This window comes from Epinephelus fuscoguttatus, linkage group LG18 (assembly GCF_011397635.1).
Source record: "Epinephelus fuscoguttatus linkage group LG18, E.fuscoguttatus.final_Chr_v1".
NCBI lineage: Eukaryota > Metazoa > Chordata > Actinopteri > Perciformes > Serranidae > Epinephelus > Epinephelus fuscoguttatus.
The window spans coordinates 41,231,119-41,246,583 of record NC_064769.1 but is presented as its reverse complement, the minus strand read 5'-3'; the positions used below and the strand labels follow the sequence as shown (position 1 = coordinate 41,246,583).

The window sequence follows — 15,465 nt, the reverse complement described above, 5'->3', positions numbered from 1 at the left end:
CTAAGACTGTATGACTCCACCCACCAGCCTGCTCTGAGACTGTATGACTCCACCCACCAGCCTGCCCTGAGACTGTATGACCCCACCCACCAGCCTGCCCTGAGACTGTATGACTCCACCCACCAGCCTGCCCTGAGACTGTATGACTCCACCCACCAGCCTGCTCTGAGACTGTATGACTCTGCCCACCAGCCTGCCCTGAGACTGTATGACTCCACCCACCAGCCTGCCCTGAGACTGTATGACCCCACCCACCAGCCTGCCCTGAGACTGTATGACTCCACCCACCAGCCTGCCCTGAGACTGTATGACTCCACCCACCAGCCTGCTCTGAGACTGTATGACTCCACCCACCAGCCTGCCCTGAGACTGTATGACTCCACCCACCAGCCTGCCCTGAGACTGTATGACTCCACCCACCAGCCTGCTCTGAGACTGTATGACTCTGCCCACCAGCCTGTCCTAAGACTGTATGACTCCACCCACCAGCCTGCCCTGAGACTGTATGACTCTGCCCACCAGCCTGCTCTGAGACTGTATGACTCCACCCACCAGCCTGCTCTGAGACTGTATGACTCTGCCCACCAGCCTGCTCTGAGACTGTATGACTCCGCCCACCAGCCTGCTCTGAGACTGTATGACTCCACCCACCAGCCTGCCCTGAGACTGTATGACTCCACCCACCAGCCTGCTCTGAGACTGTATGACTCTGCCCACCAGCCTGCTCTGAGACTGTATGACTCTGCCCACCAGCCTGTCCTAAGACTGTATGACTCCACCCACCAGCCTGCCCTGAGACTGTATGACTCTGCCCACCAGCCTGCTCTGAGACTGTATGACTCTGCCCACCAGCCTGCTCTGAGACTGTATGACTCCGCCCACCAGCCTGTCCTAAGACTGTATGACTCCACCCACCAGCCTGCCCTGAGACTGTATGACCCCACCCACCAGCCTGCCCTGAGACTGTATGACTCCACCCACCAGCCTGCCCTGAGACTGTATGACTCCGCCCACCAGCCTGCCCTGAGACTGTATGACCCCACCCACCAGCCTGCCCTGAGACTGTATGACTCCACCCACCAGCCTGCCCTGAGACTGTATGACCCCACCCACCAGCCTGCCCTGAGACTGTATGACAGACTCCACCCACCAATGAAAACATGGATGCCTCACGCACAGAAGATCCGACCCATGTGACCAAATGTCTTCCCTTCTGTTCCTGATATGACGTTAACACATGATGATGATGACCTTTTACCACCAAATGGTGAACAGTCGAGGTGGACGTTTGTGCCAAACAGGGCTCAGTGAATACAGTAAACAAAGACTGTTGAACAACAGTTATCTGACGCAGCGTCTCTCAGTATTTAAAAGGTACAGATAACTTCCTGTGAACATGTTGATGACCTCATCAGAACAGCAGCCGCTAGGGCTGTGCAATATTACAATATATATCGTGTGACGAGAGAAAAATATCTATCATTTAATATTTTGCTCTATCGTTTATATCACTCTCTAGCTTGCTCGACCACAGCTGCTCGCTCTCTCTCTCTCTTTTTCTCTCGTCTTCTTTAAAATGAGTCGGTTGCCCAGCTCCTCGTAATATTATCCAACGGGAGAAATGTCCTCCCCTTGTCCTAGTAATGTTTTTGTACTCCCTCATGGCAGAGTTTAAAGCTCTTATCTGTCTGATCTCCGTCACACCTCTGAATCCGGAACACCTGCATGCTAAGTAAAAGCTCACACAGAGGCACATTTATGCCGTTATCGTTGGTCATATCGCCCAGCCCTAGTAGTCGCCATACTCTCTCTCTCTCACACACACACACACACACACACATACATATACACACAAACACACACACACACACGACTACATGACTGATGGGCTTTAAATGTTCCATCAGTTTAAATGTTACAGTTAGTCCCAAACGTCAGCTGCGTTCAGAGAAAAGGAAGTCGATATTTAACAGTTTCCTGTTCGTCCGCAGCCTAAAGGTGACGCTGTCACACGTCGACATCACTGACACAGGTCCTTTTATCATGACGCCTCTGACATGATAACCTCAGTGAGTACGTTTAGAAAACATGTTGATGTTTTACCTTCTGGACCTCGAGAGCACAGCCCGTCAGCGCTCGCACGCTGCCCACCTCACGCAGTGTCTTCTTACTGTTGACATCAGCACGCCACGACAAGTTCCTCAACACGCTCGCAATCACCTAGAGGAAACAAGACATGACACACACATAAACAACAGGAACTAACCCCCCCCCCACACAGTTTCCATCCATGTCTGTAAAAACATGGATGCCTCCAGGGGTGTCGTTTCAGCAAAATCTAAGGTATGGGGCAATATGACATGACGTCACAGAGCTACTGATGATGGAGTTTCAAAAATATGAACTTATATAAAACTTCACTTTGGTCTTTGACCTGTCAGAAGTACATACTATGCTATTGAAAACTGTTTCAAAGGACACGAAGCTGTGTCTCACATTCATAATACCTCATGTCTGCATGTAATGCACGACTTGGTGAGAGCAGTGAAAACATCAGACCTATTTCCGCGCATATTTCAGCACCACGGACAGCAAGCGGACGTTAAATTATAATTAGTCATGTGTTTAACTTCACAGCAAAAAAAGGAAATAAATTAATTACAAGTTCATTTCTAGAAGACAACCAAGGGGTCCGGTGTATGAAACACAGTAAAACAAAGGCCAGTTTGGTACAATACTGTATAGGCGACTTTATTGGAGTGTCTCCAGAGACCGAAAATACAAGCTCAACATGCCGACATGAAGAAAAAAAAAAACCCATACAATCAGACAGGCTTCAAGACATCATTTAGACAGGCTGTCTACAGCAGCAGAGCAAAATGCTTTACAACACACAGATAACTCACATAACTTATAACTCGCGGAGGAGCGAAGTGGCGAACAATTTGATTCAGTAACACTCGTATTCACTGATGAGCATATTATTGACATATTTAAGTGCAATACAATGAAAACAACCAGCCAGTGCGCCTCGGACTATCTGACATATCACATCTGATCACTTGCAACAAATATGAAGGACACTCACAAGTAAGACGACTACAGAACCTCTCTCTTTTTTTTTCCTCCCAGTTCCAAGGTATGGCAGCTGCCATACCTCGCCATACCTAAATGACACCTATGGACGCCTCCCCCACACCGATCCAACCAAACAGATCAGAGTCACCTGACAGCAACAGACAAATAAACCACAGAAGAAGAGTTCACCTGCTGCAGGTCTTCACTGTCAGATTTGAGCTGAGCGACCATCGCCCTCATGCAGCCCTTCATGGAGCACAGCGTGGCCTGATGGAAAAACAACAACATCCAGATGTGATCTGATTGGTTACTGAGACATGCCAGAGACATGATGCCTGTGTTCTCCTCCAACCTTATTGGCTACGTCTCCAAAGGTGAGGTTGGTGAGTGCCATGCCGGCGTATCGCCGCAGTGTGACGCTGTAATGGTCACTACTCAGACCGAACATCTCGCAGTCCACCTGTAGCAGCTCCGCCACCGCCTGAAGACCACCTGCAGGGTCAAATAACCCACGAACCAGTCAGGAAACACCAACGAAGAAGAACATTCAAACTGCAGATAAACAAAGACTCACCAAGTTCATTCATGGCGTGACGATGTTCTTCATCGAAGGACAGTTTCATGAGGACGCAGACGGCAGGACAGATCTGATGCTCCACCGGAGACGGCACTGAGAACACAGGTTATATAAACAACGGGTTATTAACTCTGCTACTGAGTCACATGGTTAACCATGACTCCGCCTCCCTCTGGCAGAGTTACATGGTCAACCATGACTCCGGCACACTATGCAGTACTGGCGTGTCTACGTGACCCTGAATTGTTGTGCTGATTGGTCAGCTGGAGCTTCAGTCGAGGATCCTTCCAGATCTACAGAGACCTTCCTTCCAATCGTCAGTCAATCAATTTTATTTATAAAGCCCAATATCACAAATCACAATTTGCCTCACAGGGCTTCCCTCTGTCCTTATGACCCTCACAGCTGATCAGGAAAAACTCCCCAAAAAACCCTTTAATGAGGAGGGATCCCTCTTCCAGGACGGACAGACGTGCAATAGATGTCGTACAGAACAGATCAGCATAATAAAATAACAGTAATCCACATGACACAATGAGACAGAGAGAGAGAGAGAGAGAGAGAGAGAGAGAGAGAGAGAGAGAGATTCCATGAGCATGAACATGAGCTCCTGAATATTTTTGCTTTTTTGGATGTTTTAAAGTGAGATAAACTACTATTCTTCTAAGAGCTGGAAGAAAACAGAAGAGAAAACCGTTGTTTTTTTAAAAAAAATCTACCAAGAAGGAAAAAAAAACAGCAAAAACCTCAGAAAACAGTGATAGACTGGAAAACAACGGAACCAACTGCCAAACTGACAGTTAGCCTAACTGTCCAACCAGCAACAAAAAAAAGGTCAAGCAAAGAGGAGGAAAACAGCTGAAGACGCAAGTGAGTGAAACCATCAGAAAGAAAATATAACATTTAAAAAGAGGAAACAAAACACTAAATAAACTTAAGCTAGCATAACACAGCTAGCTGTAAACAAGACCCTTAGCAACTGTTGCCAAGGAATTTAAATAGCAGCAGTTCAACAGCAGCAGAGCCTGATGGAGTCCACCAAAGGCTGCACAGAGGCTGTTCCTCTCCTCTATCCTCCTGATGTAACCAATGAGACTGCCAGGAAGACATTTAAACAAAAACTGCTAAAAGAAAGACCAGAAACCCTGTTTTCTGATCTTTATAAGACCGGGGAGGTCAGCAACCTGATCCTCTTCACAGACCAGCCGCTAGCATGGCACTCTGCCATCAGTGCCCACTACCCCTCTGTCAACACCGAGGGGATCTGTAACGGCTGGAAAATAAAAATAAAAGAAGCAGAGGATTCAGATACTTTCATGATGACAGTAAACTTATACAAGAATGGGACTATCATAGTGCAGGGGAACCTCAAACTGTTTGAGATGGACTTCCTCCTTATAAAGGAAAGAGCCCAGCAGGAGAGATCTAGCTCCACTGACAGTTCCCAGGTCCCAGCTGCCAGCTGCCTAACTACTGAGCAGCCCCCTGAAGAGAAGGAGCCCACCAGCCCAGAGCAGGTCCAGGACCCCCAGCTGAACCGCACCATCACCGAACTGAAGGTGAAATTCACAGAGCTGGAGAGAGAACTTGTACAACTGAGAGAGCTGATCAGCCAACAGCCATGCCAGCCACCACAGCTCAGCCTGATCCCTGTACCATCAGCACAGAGCTGGGCATGCTGAGGCAGGACAGGGACAGCTGCAGGAGAGAGCTGAGCCTGCTCAGGACTGAGATCAGAGAGCTGCATCAGGACAGAGAGCAGCGTCTAGCAGCACTGACAGCTCTGACAGAGGAGGTGAAGGAGCTCAGAGGAGAGAGAGAGGAGCACAGGAGAGAACTTACTTCTCTGTCAAAGGAAGTGGAGGAGCTCAGAGGAGAGAGAGAGGAGCACAGCAGAGCACTCACCACTCTGTCAGAACAGCCTCAGGAGAGAGGTGGAGCTACACAGGACCTGGATGAAAACCTAGACCACAACCAGGACCCTGTGAGCAGCCAGGACCCACCAATCCAAGAACCTACCTCCACCCCCAGCTCCACATCCAGCCCACAGACCAGCACCTCCCCTCATTCCACCAGACCAGCACAACAGAGAGAGAAGACAGACATTGTCCTCCTCATCGACTCCAATGGAAAATTCCTTAATGAAAGGAAACTTTTCCCCACCCACAAAGTGGCTAAAATCTGGTGTCCAAACACCCACCATGCCATAGACCTGCTGTCAGAGGAGCGGCTTGGATCTCCGAGTCACATCATCATCCACACTGGCACCAATGATCTGCGGAGCCAGCAGGAGAGGGTGTCAGAGTCACTCAAGAGAGTGACAGAGAAAGCCTCCACCACCTTCCCCAACAGCAGAGTGGTCATATCCACTCTGCTCCCAAGGAAAGACTTCCACCCTGACACCATCCACAGGATCAACAGCAGCCTGTCCAGAGACTGTGCACGGAGACCCAATGTCCACCTAGCCCACCACCCCACCCTGGACATCAGCTGTCTCTCGACCACGTCCATCTGTTTAAAAGCACAGTCCCCATCTTCGCCCAAACACTGAAAAGCGTCGCTCTCAACAGAGACCACTACACCGCCCGCACACAGACCACATCCGCCCCCAACCCCACCAGAACACCAAGACATCCTCAACCAACATCCAGACCAACACAATGGAGACAAGACCACCCTCAGCCCCACCCACATCATGTCCAAATCAGACCCCACCAAGGCAACCATGATCCCCCTCAAGCCAGACCACAGTCACTCCTGTCCCTAGGGGCCCCACCCCAACCACAGCGACAAGAGCCACACCCTGGCCCACTGAGTTATGCCCAGGTGGTCCGGAGAGCAGCAGAACCAACCTTAACCACCCCCCCACACAATGAACTGAGGGACATTCAGCAGATGCTCAGCCTGCTTTGCTCTCGTCTGATTGGACAGGTACCACAACAGACACTGTATGAATTATTATTAGAGTATTTCTTGTGCTCATACAGTTTAAAAAAAAAAAAAAAGGACATTTACACTGTACATAAGTATTGATTATTTAATATACCAGTTATTGATTTGTTACCTTTTATAATATGTCATGTAGATACTCTTAAATTATTTTCTTTGACTTAGTAGTTTATATCATTTTGATCACCAAATGCAGCCTTTTGAGTTTTAAATGAAATCTAAATCTTTTGTCATCTCTTGTTTGAATGTTCAGGGTCTGAGATCTTCTGCTCTTGGCCTTAAGAGCAGGACCTCAGACTTTATTAGAGAGTTAGAAAATGCAGATGTGTTTATATTGCAAGAGACTTGGTGTAGAGGAGATGTCTCCACTGGTTGTCCCTCAGGCTACATAGAGATAATGTCCCCGTCCACCAAACTAAAGGGAGTAACACAAGGAAGGGATTCAGGGGGAATGCTGATCTGGTATAAGGCAAACCTTGTACAATACATTGAATTAATCAAAAAAGGAGAATTTTCAATTTGGCTCAAAATCAAAAAAGACCTTATCACCACAGATAAAGATGTATTCCTGTGTGCAGCATATATCCCCCCATCACAATCCCCTTATTTTAATGAAGACAGTTTCTCCATTCTCGAAGATGAGATTAGTTACTTCCAGGCCCAGGAAGTGTACTGATCTGTGGAGACCTGAATGCCAGGACTGGTACAGAACCAGACTTTATCAGCACACAGGAGACAAACATATACCTGGTCAAGTCAGCATCCCCTCCCTTCACAACCCGAGAAACAACTTTGACAAAACTGTCAATAAAAGTGGGCAGCAACTGTTACAGCTCTGCCGAACATTGGGTCTGTACATGGTTAACGGTCGGCCGAGGACTCATTCGGTCTTTACACTCATAGCTCTCCTCTTGGCAACAGCACAGTAGACTATGGCATCACCGACCTAGACCCCTTCTACCTGAGAGCATTTACAGTCAGCCCCTTAACCCCCTTATCAGACCATAGTAAAATCACACTCTACATTAAAACGACAACAAACGACCCTCACACAGTAGAACCCTGCAATCTGACCTACAGAAAACAACCTTATAAATGGACAAACAAAAGCAAAGACGAATACCAGACAGCAATCAAAAATCCAGTCTTTCAGTCCCATTTAGACTGTTTTCTTTCCACCTCGTATCCCCTCAATCAGGACGGCCTCAGACAGGCTGTACAGGACATCTACAACATATTTGACCATGTGGCAGACTTGTCCAGTCTGAAAAAGCGCCAGCACCACAGACCAAAAGACCCGACCAATGACGAGTGGTTTGACACAGAATGCAGACAACTGAGAAAAACTCTCAGAAATGTGTCAAATCAAAAACACAGACAACCTGACAACCCTGAGCTCCGCCTCCAGTACTAGGAAACACTGAGAGTATACAGAAAAACACTCAGAACTAAAAGAGAACAGCATGTGAGGCATCAGTTACAAATAATTGAAGAGTCCATTGACTCCAATGACTTCTGGAAGAAATGGCACTCTTTCAGCAAACCACAAAAAGAAGAATTGGCTATTCAAAATGGTGACATCTGGAAAAATCACTTTGAAAGTCTGTATACTGCTGTTCCCTGAATTGCCCAAAACAATCTCAACAAATTACAAATTTTAGAATCAGTCATTAAAGACAACCAGAACCCCCTAGACTACCAAATTACTGAAGCAGAGCTGCTGGCTAAAATCCAGGCACTGCAGCCAAAGAAAGCCAGCGGTCCTGATGGCATTTTAAATGAAATGCTAAAATTTGATGACCATAAATTTAACATTGCCATATTAAAATTATTTAACCTTATTCTGGGTGTCGGACATTTCCCTGACCTCTGGAGTGAAGGAATCATCACACCAATCTTTAAAAGTGGAAACAAATTCGACCCAAACAATTACCGAGGCATCTGTGTCAGCAGCAATCTGGTGAAGTTGTTATTCAGTATCCTAAACAGCCGACTGCAAGACTTCCTCAGATAACATGATGTCCTGAGCAAGAGCCAGATAGTATTCACACCCAAAAATAGAACAAAAGACCATATCTACACCCTTCACACCCTCATTAATAAAGGCGTCCAGCAAAACAGGAAAATCTTCTCTTGTTTTGTAGACTTCAAAAAAGCATTCGACTCAATTTGGCATGATGGACTGTTCTTAAAATTAATTGAGAAGGGTGTAGGGGGGAAGGTCTATGACATCATCAAAACCACGTACAGTCATATGAAATGTGCTGTTAAAATTAACAACATGGAAACAGATTTCTTCCCCCAGAGTAGAGGAGTAAAACAGGGCTGCAGTCTCAGTCCCACCCTCTTCAACATCTATATCGATGAATTGGCCAAATCACTAGAACTATCTGACATCCCTGGTCTCACTCTGTCTGACACACAGGTTAAATGCCTACTGTTTGCAGATGATCTCATATTGCTGGCTCCATCACATGAAGCACTACAACAGCAACTGGATCATCTGCAAACCTTCTGTCAGACCTGGGCCCTGACAGTTAATCTGGACAAAACCAAAATTATGATATTCCAGAAACGACCCAGGGGTCAGGGAAACCAAACCAGGTTTTTCCTGGGCTCTCATGAGGTGGAGCACACACACGACTACACATACTTAGGACTACACATCACGTCCACGGGAAACTTTAACCTGGCTGTTGATGATCTCAGAGAGAAGGGAAGAAGGGCTTTCTATGCTATAAAGAAATCTTCAAACATTAATATGCCCATTAGAATCTGGCTCAAAATATTCAAATCTATAATTGAACCAATTATTCTGTATGGTAGTGAGGTGTGGGGTCCTCTTGCAAATCAAGATTTTGAAAAATGGGACAAACACCCCATCGAAATCCTGCATACAGAGATTTGCAAGAGCATCCTGAGAGTGCACAGGAACACCCCCAACAACGGGTGCCGAGCTGAGCTAGGCCAATTCCCCCTGTTAATTAGAATTCAAAAAAGAGCCATCAAATTTTATAAACACCTTAAAACAAGTGACCCCAACTCCTACCACTACAAAGCTCTGCAATGCCAAGAGGAGAACATGGAGAAGAGCCCCCTCAGCCAGCTGGTCCTGAGGCTCAGCTCCTCTAACAACACAAGACCTCAGCACAGCCCTCACACAATCTGGACCCACCAAATTATAGAGAAACAAAAAGAACATTACATTAACTATTGGACATCGACCACAAAAGCAAAGCAAACTTCAGTGTTATTTGGCTCTAAATAGACAGTACTCGGTGTCAGAATTTCTGAGCACCGTTACTGATGAGAAACTGAGGAAGACTTTGACCATGTACAGACTCAGTGACCACAGCTTGGCCATAGAGACGGGCAGACACAGGCAGACCTGGCTGCCCAGAGAGGACAGGTTGTGTGAGCTCTGTCCACACAGACAAGTGGAGACAGAGACACACTTCCTGTTGCACTGCAGCAAGTATGAACACATCAGAGCCGACTTCCTCTCAAAAATAAAACATAAAGTCACTGACTTTGATTCTCTGCCTGATCAAACTAAAATGCAACACATCCTTGGAGAGAACAGAGTCAGCAGCTTAGCAGCAGCAACATATGTCAGGTTATGCCACAGCCTGAGGGACAACCATCACAACACCTGACACACCTGTCTATATTTACAGTCCTTGTAACTCACCATCTACATTTTTCTTTATTCATTTTTTTCCCTATATTATATATTGGTGTATTGTATTGTAGATTGGTGTATTTTGTATTATATATCATATATTTAATCTTTTTTTTATAGTTTTCTGACTTACTTTTATTATTGTACTTTATTTGTAAATTTTAATGTCTTTGGCAATATTGTTAATCTACAGTCATGCCAATAAAGCTTATTGAATTGAGACAGAGAGAGACAGAGAGAGAGAGAGAGAGAGGGAGAGACAGAGAGACAGAGACAGAGACGGAGAGAGATGCAGGACAGACGAAAGTGACAGTAGTAGGGCTGACCACCAGACTCACTGTGCAGCGGACCGGTGGAAAAAGTCACATCAGCATATTATTTTACATCAGTAAAATCTTTTTTATCATCATCTGGCAGGACCACGGCAGCAGCACAGCCACACACGTCACGCTGTCCAGGCACCGCTGTGATATGAGTTAATCTGAGAGACAGTGGAGCACAAAGGCTCCGGAGAAGAAGCCGAGTTAGTGACATCCAGAATGGCCGAGTTAGTGACATGCAGTAATAGAATACGAGAGAGAGAGAGAGAGAAGGAGAGAAGGTGCCCGGTGTATTATAGGGGGGTCCTCCGGCAGACTAGGCCTAAGTCAGCCTAACTAGGGGCTGGTACAGGGCAAGCCTGAGCCAGCCCTAACTATAAGCTTTATCAAAGAGGAAAGTCTTAAGTCTAGTCTTAAATGTGGAGACGGTGTCTGCCTCCCGGACCGTAACAGGAAGATGATTCCACAGGAGAGGAGCCTGATAGCTGAAGGCTCTGGCTCCTGATCTACTTTTGGAGACTTTAGGGACCACGAGTAACCCTGCGTTCTCAGAGCGCAGTGTTCTGGTGGGATAGTAAGGCACTATGAGCTCTCTAAGATATGACGGAGCTTGACCATTTAGAGCTTTATAAGTTAACAGTAGGATTTTAAATTCAATTCTGGATTTTACAGGGAGCCAGTGCAGAGAAGCTAAAACAGGAGAAATATGATCTCGTTTCTTAGTTCCTGTTAGTACACGTGCTGCTGCATTCTGAATTAGCTGGAGAGTTTTTAAGGACTTACTAGAGCTACCTGATAATAGAGAGTTACAGTAATCCAGCCTTGAGGTAACAAAAGCGTGGACCAATTTTTCTGCATCTTTTTGGGTCAGGATAGGCCTAATTTTCGCAATATTACGCAGATGAAAAAATGCAGTCTGTGAGATTTGTTTTAAATGAGAATTAAAAGACAAATCTTGATCAAATGTTACTCCAAGGTTTCTTACGGTAGTGCTAGAGGCCAGAGCAATGCCATCTAGAGAAACTATGTCATCAGATAAAGAGTCTCTGAGTTGTTTGGGGCCAAGAACAATAACTTCAGTTTTGTCTGAATTTAACATCAGGAAATTGGTGCTCATCCAGGTTTTTATGTCTTTAAGGCAGTTATGGAGTTTAGTTAATTGATTACTTTCTTCTGGCTTCATCGATAAATACAACTGAGTATCATCCACATAACAATGGAAATTTACAGAGTGATTTCTAATGATGTTACCTAAAGGAAGCATATATAGAGTAAATAGGATTGGTCCGAGCACAGAACCTTGCGGAACTCCAAAACAAACTTTGGTACGTAAGGATGATTCATTATGAACGTGAACAAACTGAAAACGATCAGATAAATAAGATTTAAACCAGCTCAGTGCAGAACCTTTTAGGCCAATTAAGTGATCCAGTCTCTGCAGTAGAATTTGATGGTCAATTGTGTCAAACGCCGCACTAAGATCTAATAAAACAAGTACAGAGACGAGTCCTTTGTCTGAAGCAATGAGAAGGTCATTTGTAATTTTAACTAGAGCTGTCTCAGTGCTATGATGCACTCTAAATCCTGACTGAAATTCCTCAAATAAATTATTATCATGGAGAAAATCACACAGCTGGTCTGCGACTACTTTCTCAAGGATCTTTGACATAAAGGGAAGATTAGATATTGCTCTTTCCAGAGTATTTTCAAGGACACACGTGTTTGTATTCTCAGCGGGTGTGAAGTTCCCACAATGCTTTGAACAAAATTTTCCACAATTGAAGGCGGAGGAAGGAGTCTGTTCTGGTCTCTGTAGGACCTGACCTGGAAGGATCCTTCCCACCAAGGAAGCAAGTGTGTGTGTGTGTGTGTGTGTGTGTGTGTGTGTGTGTGAGAGACATCACTCACTGGGGTTGTCCTCCTGGTCGACACCCCTCTCGTGGTTCTCCTGCCAGCTCCAACATGCCTCACAGTAATGACGCACCTGTTCCAACAGGTGGAGAACTCTGATCTCACGGCGGCCTCTCTTATCGTCGGGCTGACTATGGACGATGTTATGCAGCGCTGCTGAAGCTCGCGCACGAGCCTCTTTACTGCCCCGGGAGTTACCTAGGCAACAGGTGACAGGTGAGATGACAGAAACACCTCCCACCATCTTACTTCTACAGGAAGTAACACTTACCTAGCAACAGGGAGTCCTTGTCATTGCCGTGCAGCAGCTGGATGAGTAGCGGCAGACAGCCAGACTGACGCATGGCAATGCACGAGTCCTGTGAGCTCGACATGGCGAGCAGTGTCCGCGACATGTCGTCTTTATCATGAGTCCCCAACATCGACAGAAGACTGTACACCATCTCCACCTGTGGGGGTGCAGATTACTTTTGACAGATTTCAACATCTCCACCTGTGGGGGGGCAGGTAACTTTTTACACTGTACACCATCTCTACCGGGGGGGAATGTCATGTTACAGCACTCTAGGTGCTGACTGGTTGTTAAGGTGTTAATGGGCAGAGTTACTGACCTTGGTTCCGAGGTGGCTTGTGATTCGTCGAGGCACAGAGTAGCTCGCATCATTAGCTGGCTCGTGGTCCAAACGACTGCTGGAGCTCTGAGGAGAGAAAAGAAAGATTCTGAATTGTGACTAAAAACATCTTTTGTGAGGTCACAGTGACCTTTGACCTTTGGCCTCTGTGTGTCAGATCTGAGGACCGTCCCAGCAACTTGCTCTGAGACATTCAGGATGACAGGACGAACGACCTGAAAACACTGAGCCTCTGACCACAGCCAACGCTTGTGTGGAGACGTTACACAGAAAATAGATGCGACGTAAAGAAACAAAACAAACAACGAGACATGCCTACCTGAGCTCCGGCCAATCCGCTGCTGTCGCTCGCCCCCTGAGCTTCCTCCACCTGGAGAGAAAGAGAACAGAGCGTCAACATGTAAACAACAACAAAGTTCAACTGGTGAACAGTTGGGCAAGTGGACAGATAAACAGGTGTAAAGATGGACAGGTAGACAGGTGAGCAGATGGACAGGTGAGCTGGTGGACAGGTAGACAGGTGAGCAGGTGGACAGGTGAGCAGGTGGACAGGTGAGCAGGTGAAAAGATGGACAGGTAGACAGGTGAGCAGATGGACAGGTGAGCAGTTGGACAGTTGGACAGGTAGACAGGTGAACAGATGGACAGGTAGACAGGTGAACAGGTGAGCAGATGAGCAGGTGGACAAGTGAATAGGTGAACAGGTTAAACAGATGGACAGGTGAGGCTACCTCCAGGCGTGTTCCCAGTCTCAGGATGTCTTTCTCTATCTGTTGAATACGAGACACTCGAGCCTGAAGACACAATCAAACAACAGTTTACACACCATCAGCTGGGCGCTGTGGTGCATTTAGGGAACAGTCCGGCTAACGTACGAACCAGCTCAGATCATCCAACCACAGTTGACATGTGATTGATGACACATTCTCATCAGGCCAATCAGAGCGTAGGATTGATCAGTCCTACAGAGACAGCCTTACAGAGAGAGCCCTACAGAAACAGTCCTACAGAGACAGCCCTACAGAGACAGCCCTACAGTCAGCCCTACAGACAGTCCTACAGAGACAGCCCTACAGTCAGTCCTACAGAGACAGCCTTACAGAGACAGCCTTACAGAGAGAGCCCTACAGAAACAGCCCTACAGAGACAGCCCTAAAGAGACAGCCTTACAGAGACAGCCTTACAGAGAGAGCCCTACAGAAACAGCCCTACAGAGACAGCCCTAAAGAGACAGCCTTACAGAGACAGCCTTACAGAGACAGCCCTACAGAGACAGCCCTACAGTCAGTCCTACAGAGACAGCCCTACAGAGACAGTCCTACAGAGACAGCCCTACAGTCAGTCCTACAGAGACAGCCCTACAGAGACAGCCTTACAGAGACAGCCCTACAGAGACAGTCCTACAGAGACAGTGCTACAAAGACAGCCCTACAGAGACAGTCCTAGAGACAGTCCTACAGAGACAGCCCTACAGACACAGCCCTATAGAGACAGTCCTTCAGAGACAGTCCTACAGAGACAGTCCTACAGAGACAGCCCTAGAGATATTCTTACAGAGACAGTCCTACAGACACAGCCCTATAGAGACAGCCCTACAGAGACAGTGCTACAGAGACAGCCCTACAGAGACAGCCCTACAGTCAGCCCTACAGAGACAGTCCTACAGAGACAGCCCTACAGTCAGTCCTACAGAGACAGCCCTACAGAGACAGCCCTACAGAGACAACCCTACAGTCAGCCCTACAGAGACAGTCCTACAGACACAGCCCTATAGAGACAGTCCTACAGAGACAGCCCTAGAGACATTCTTACAGAGACAGCCCTACAGACACAGTCCTACAGAGACAACCCTACAGTCAGCCCTACAGAGACAGCCCTACAGAGACAGCCCTACAGAGACAGTCCTACAGAAACAGCCCTACAGACACAGTCCTACAGAGACAGCCTTACAGTCAGCCCTACAGAGACAGCGCTACAGAGACAGCCCTACAGTCAGCCCTACAGAGACAGCCCTACAATCAGCCCTACAGAGACAGCCTTACAGTCAGCTCTACAGAGGCAATCCTACAGACACAGCCCTACAGGGACAGTCCTACAGAGACAGTGCTACAAAGACAGCCCTACAGAGACAGTCCTAGAGACAGTCCTACAGAGACAGCCCTACAGACACAGCCCTATAGAGACAGTCCTTCAGAGACAGTCCTACAGAGACAGCCCTAGAGATATTCTTACAGAGACAGTCCTACAGACACAGCCCTATAGAGACAGCCCTACAGAGACAGTGCTACAAAGACAGCCCTACAGAGACAGTCCTAC

General features: G+C 47.0%; 1 protein-coding gene across 3 annotated transcripts in view; it reads right to left on the bottom strand.

Moving 5' to 3' along the window:
* Window positions 1-15,465, bottom strand: part of apc (APC regulator of WNT signaling pathway) — a 53,177-nt gene that overhangs the window by 12,281 nt on the left and 25,431 nt on the right. For 2 of the 3 annotated variants that reach the window (XM_049604813.1, XM_049604814.1), the window contains exons 7-15: window positions 13,881-13,943; window positions 13,469-13,519; window positions 13,129-13,215; window positions 12,789-12,966; window positions 12,515-12,715; window positions 3,653-3,748; window positions 3,431-3,570; window positions 3,268-3,345; window positions 2,104-2,220 (exon numbers count right to left, since the gene is read on the bottom strand). In XM_049604813.1, coding sequence (XP_049460770.1) covers window positions 2,104-2,220; window positions 3,268-3,345; window positions 3,431-3,570; window positions 3,653-3,748; window positions 12,515-12,715; window positions 12,789-12,966; window positions 13,129-13,215; window positions 13,469-13,519; window positions 13,881-13,943 — 1,011 coding nt within the window. The remainder of the gene's footprint in view (window positions 1-2,103; window positions 2,221-3,267; window positions 3,346-3,430; window positions 3,571-3,652; window positions 3,749-12,514; window positions 12,716-12,788; window positions 12,967-13,128; window positions 13,216-13,468; window positions 13,520-13,880; window positions 13,944-15,465) is intronic. The other variant, XM_049604815.1, reaches the window with a different exon arrangement.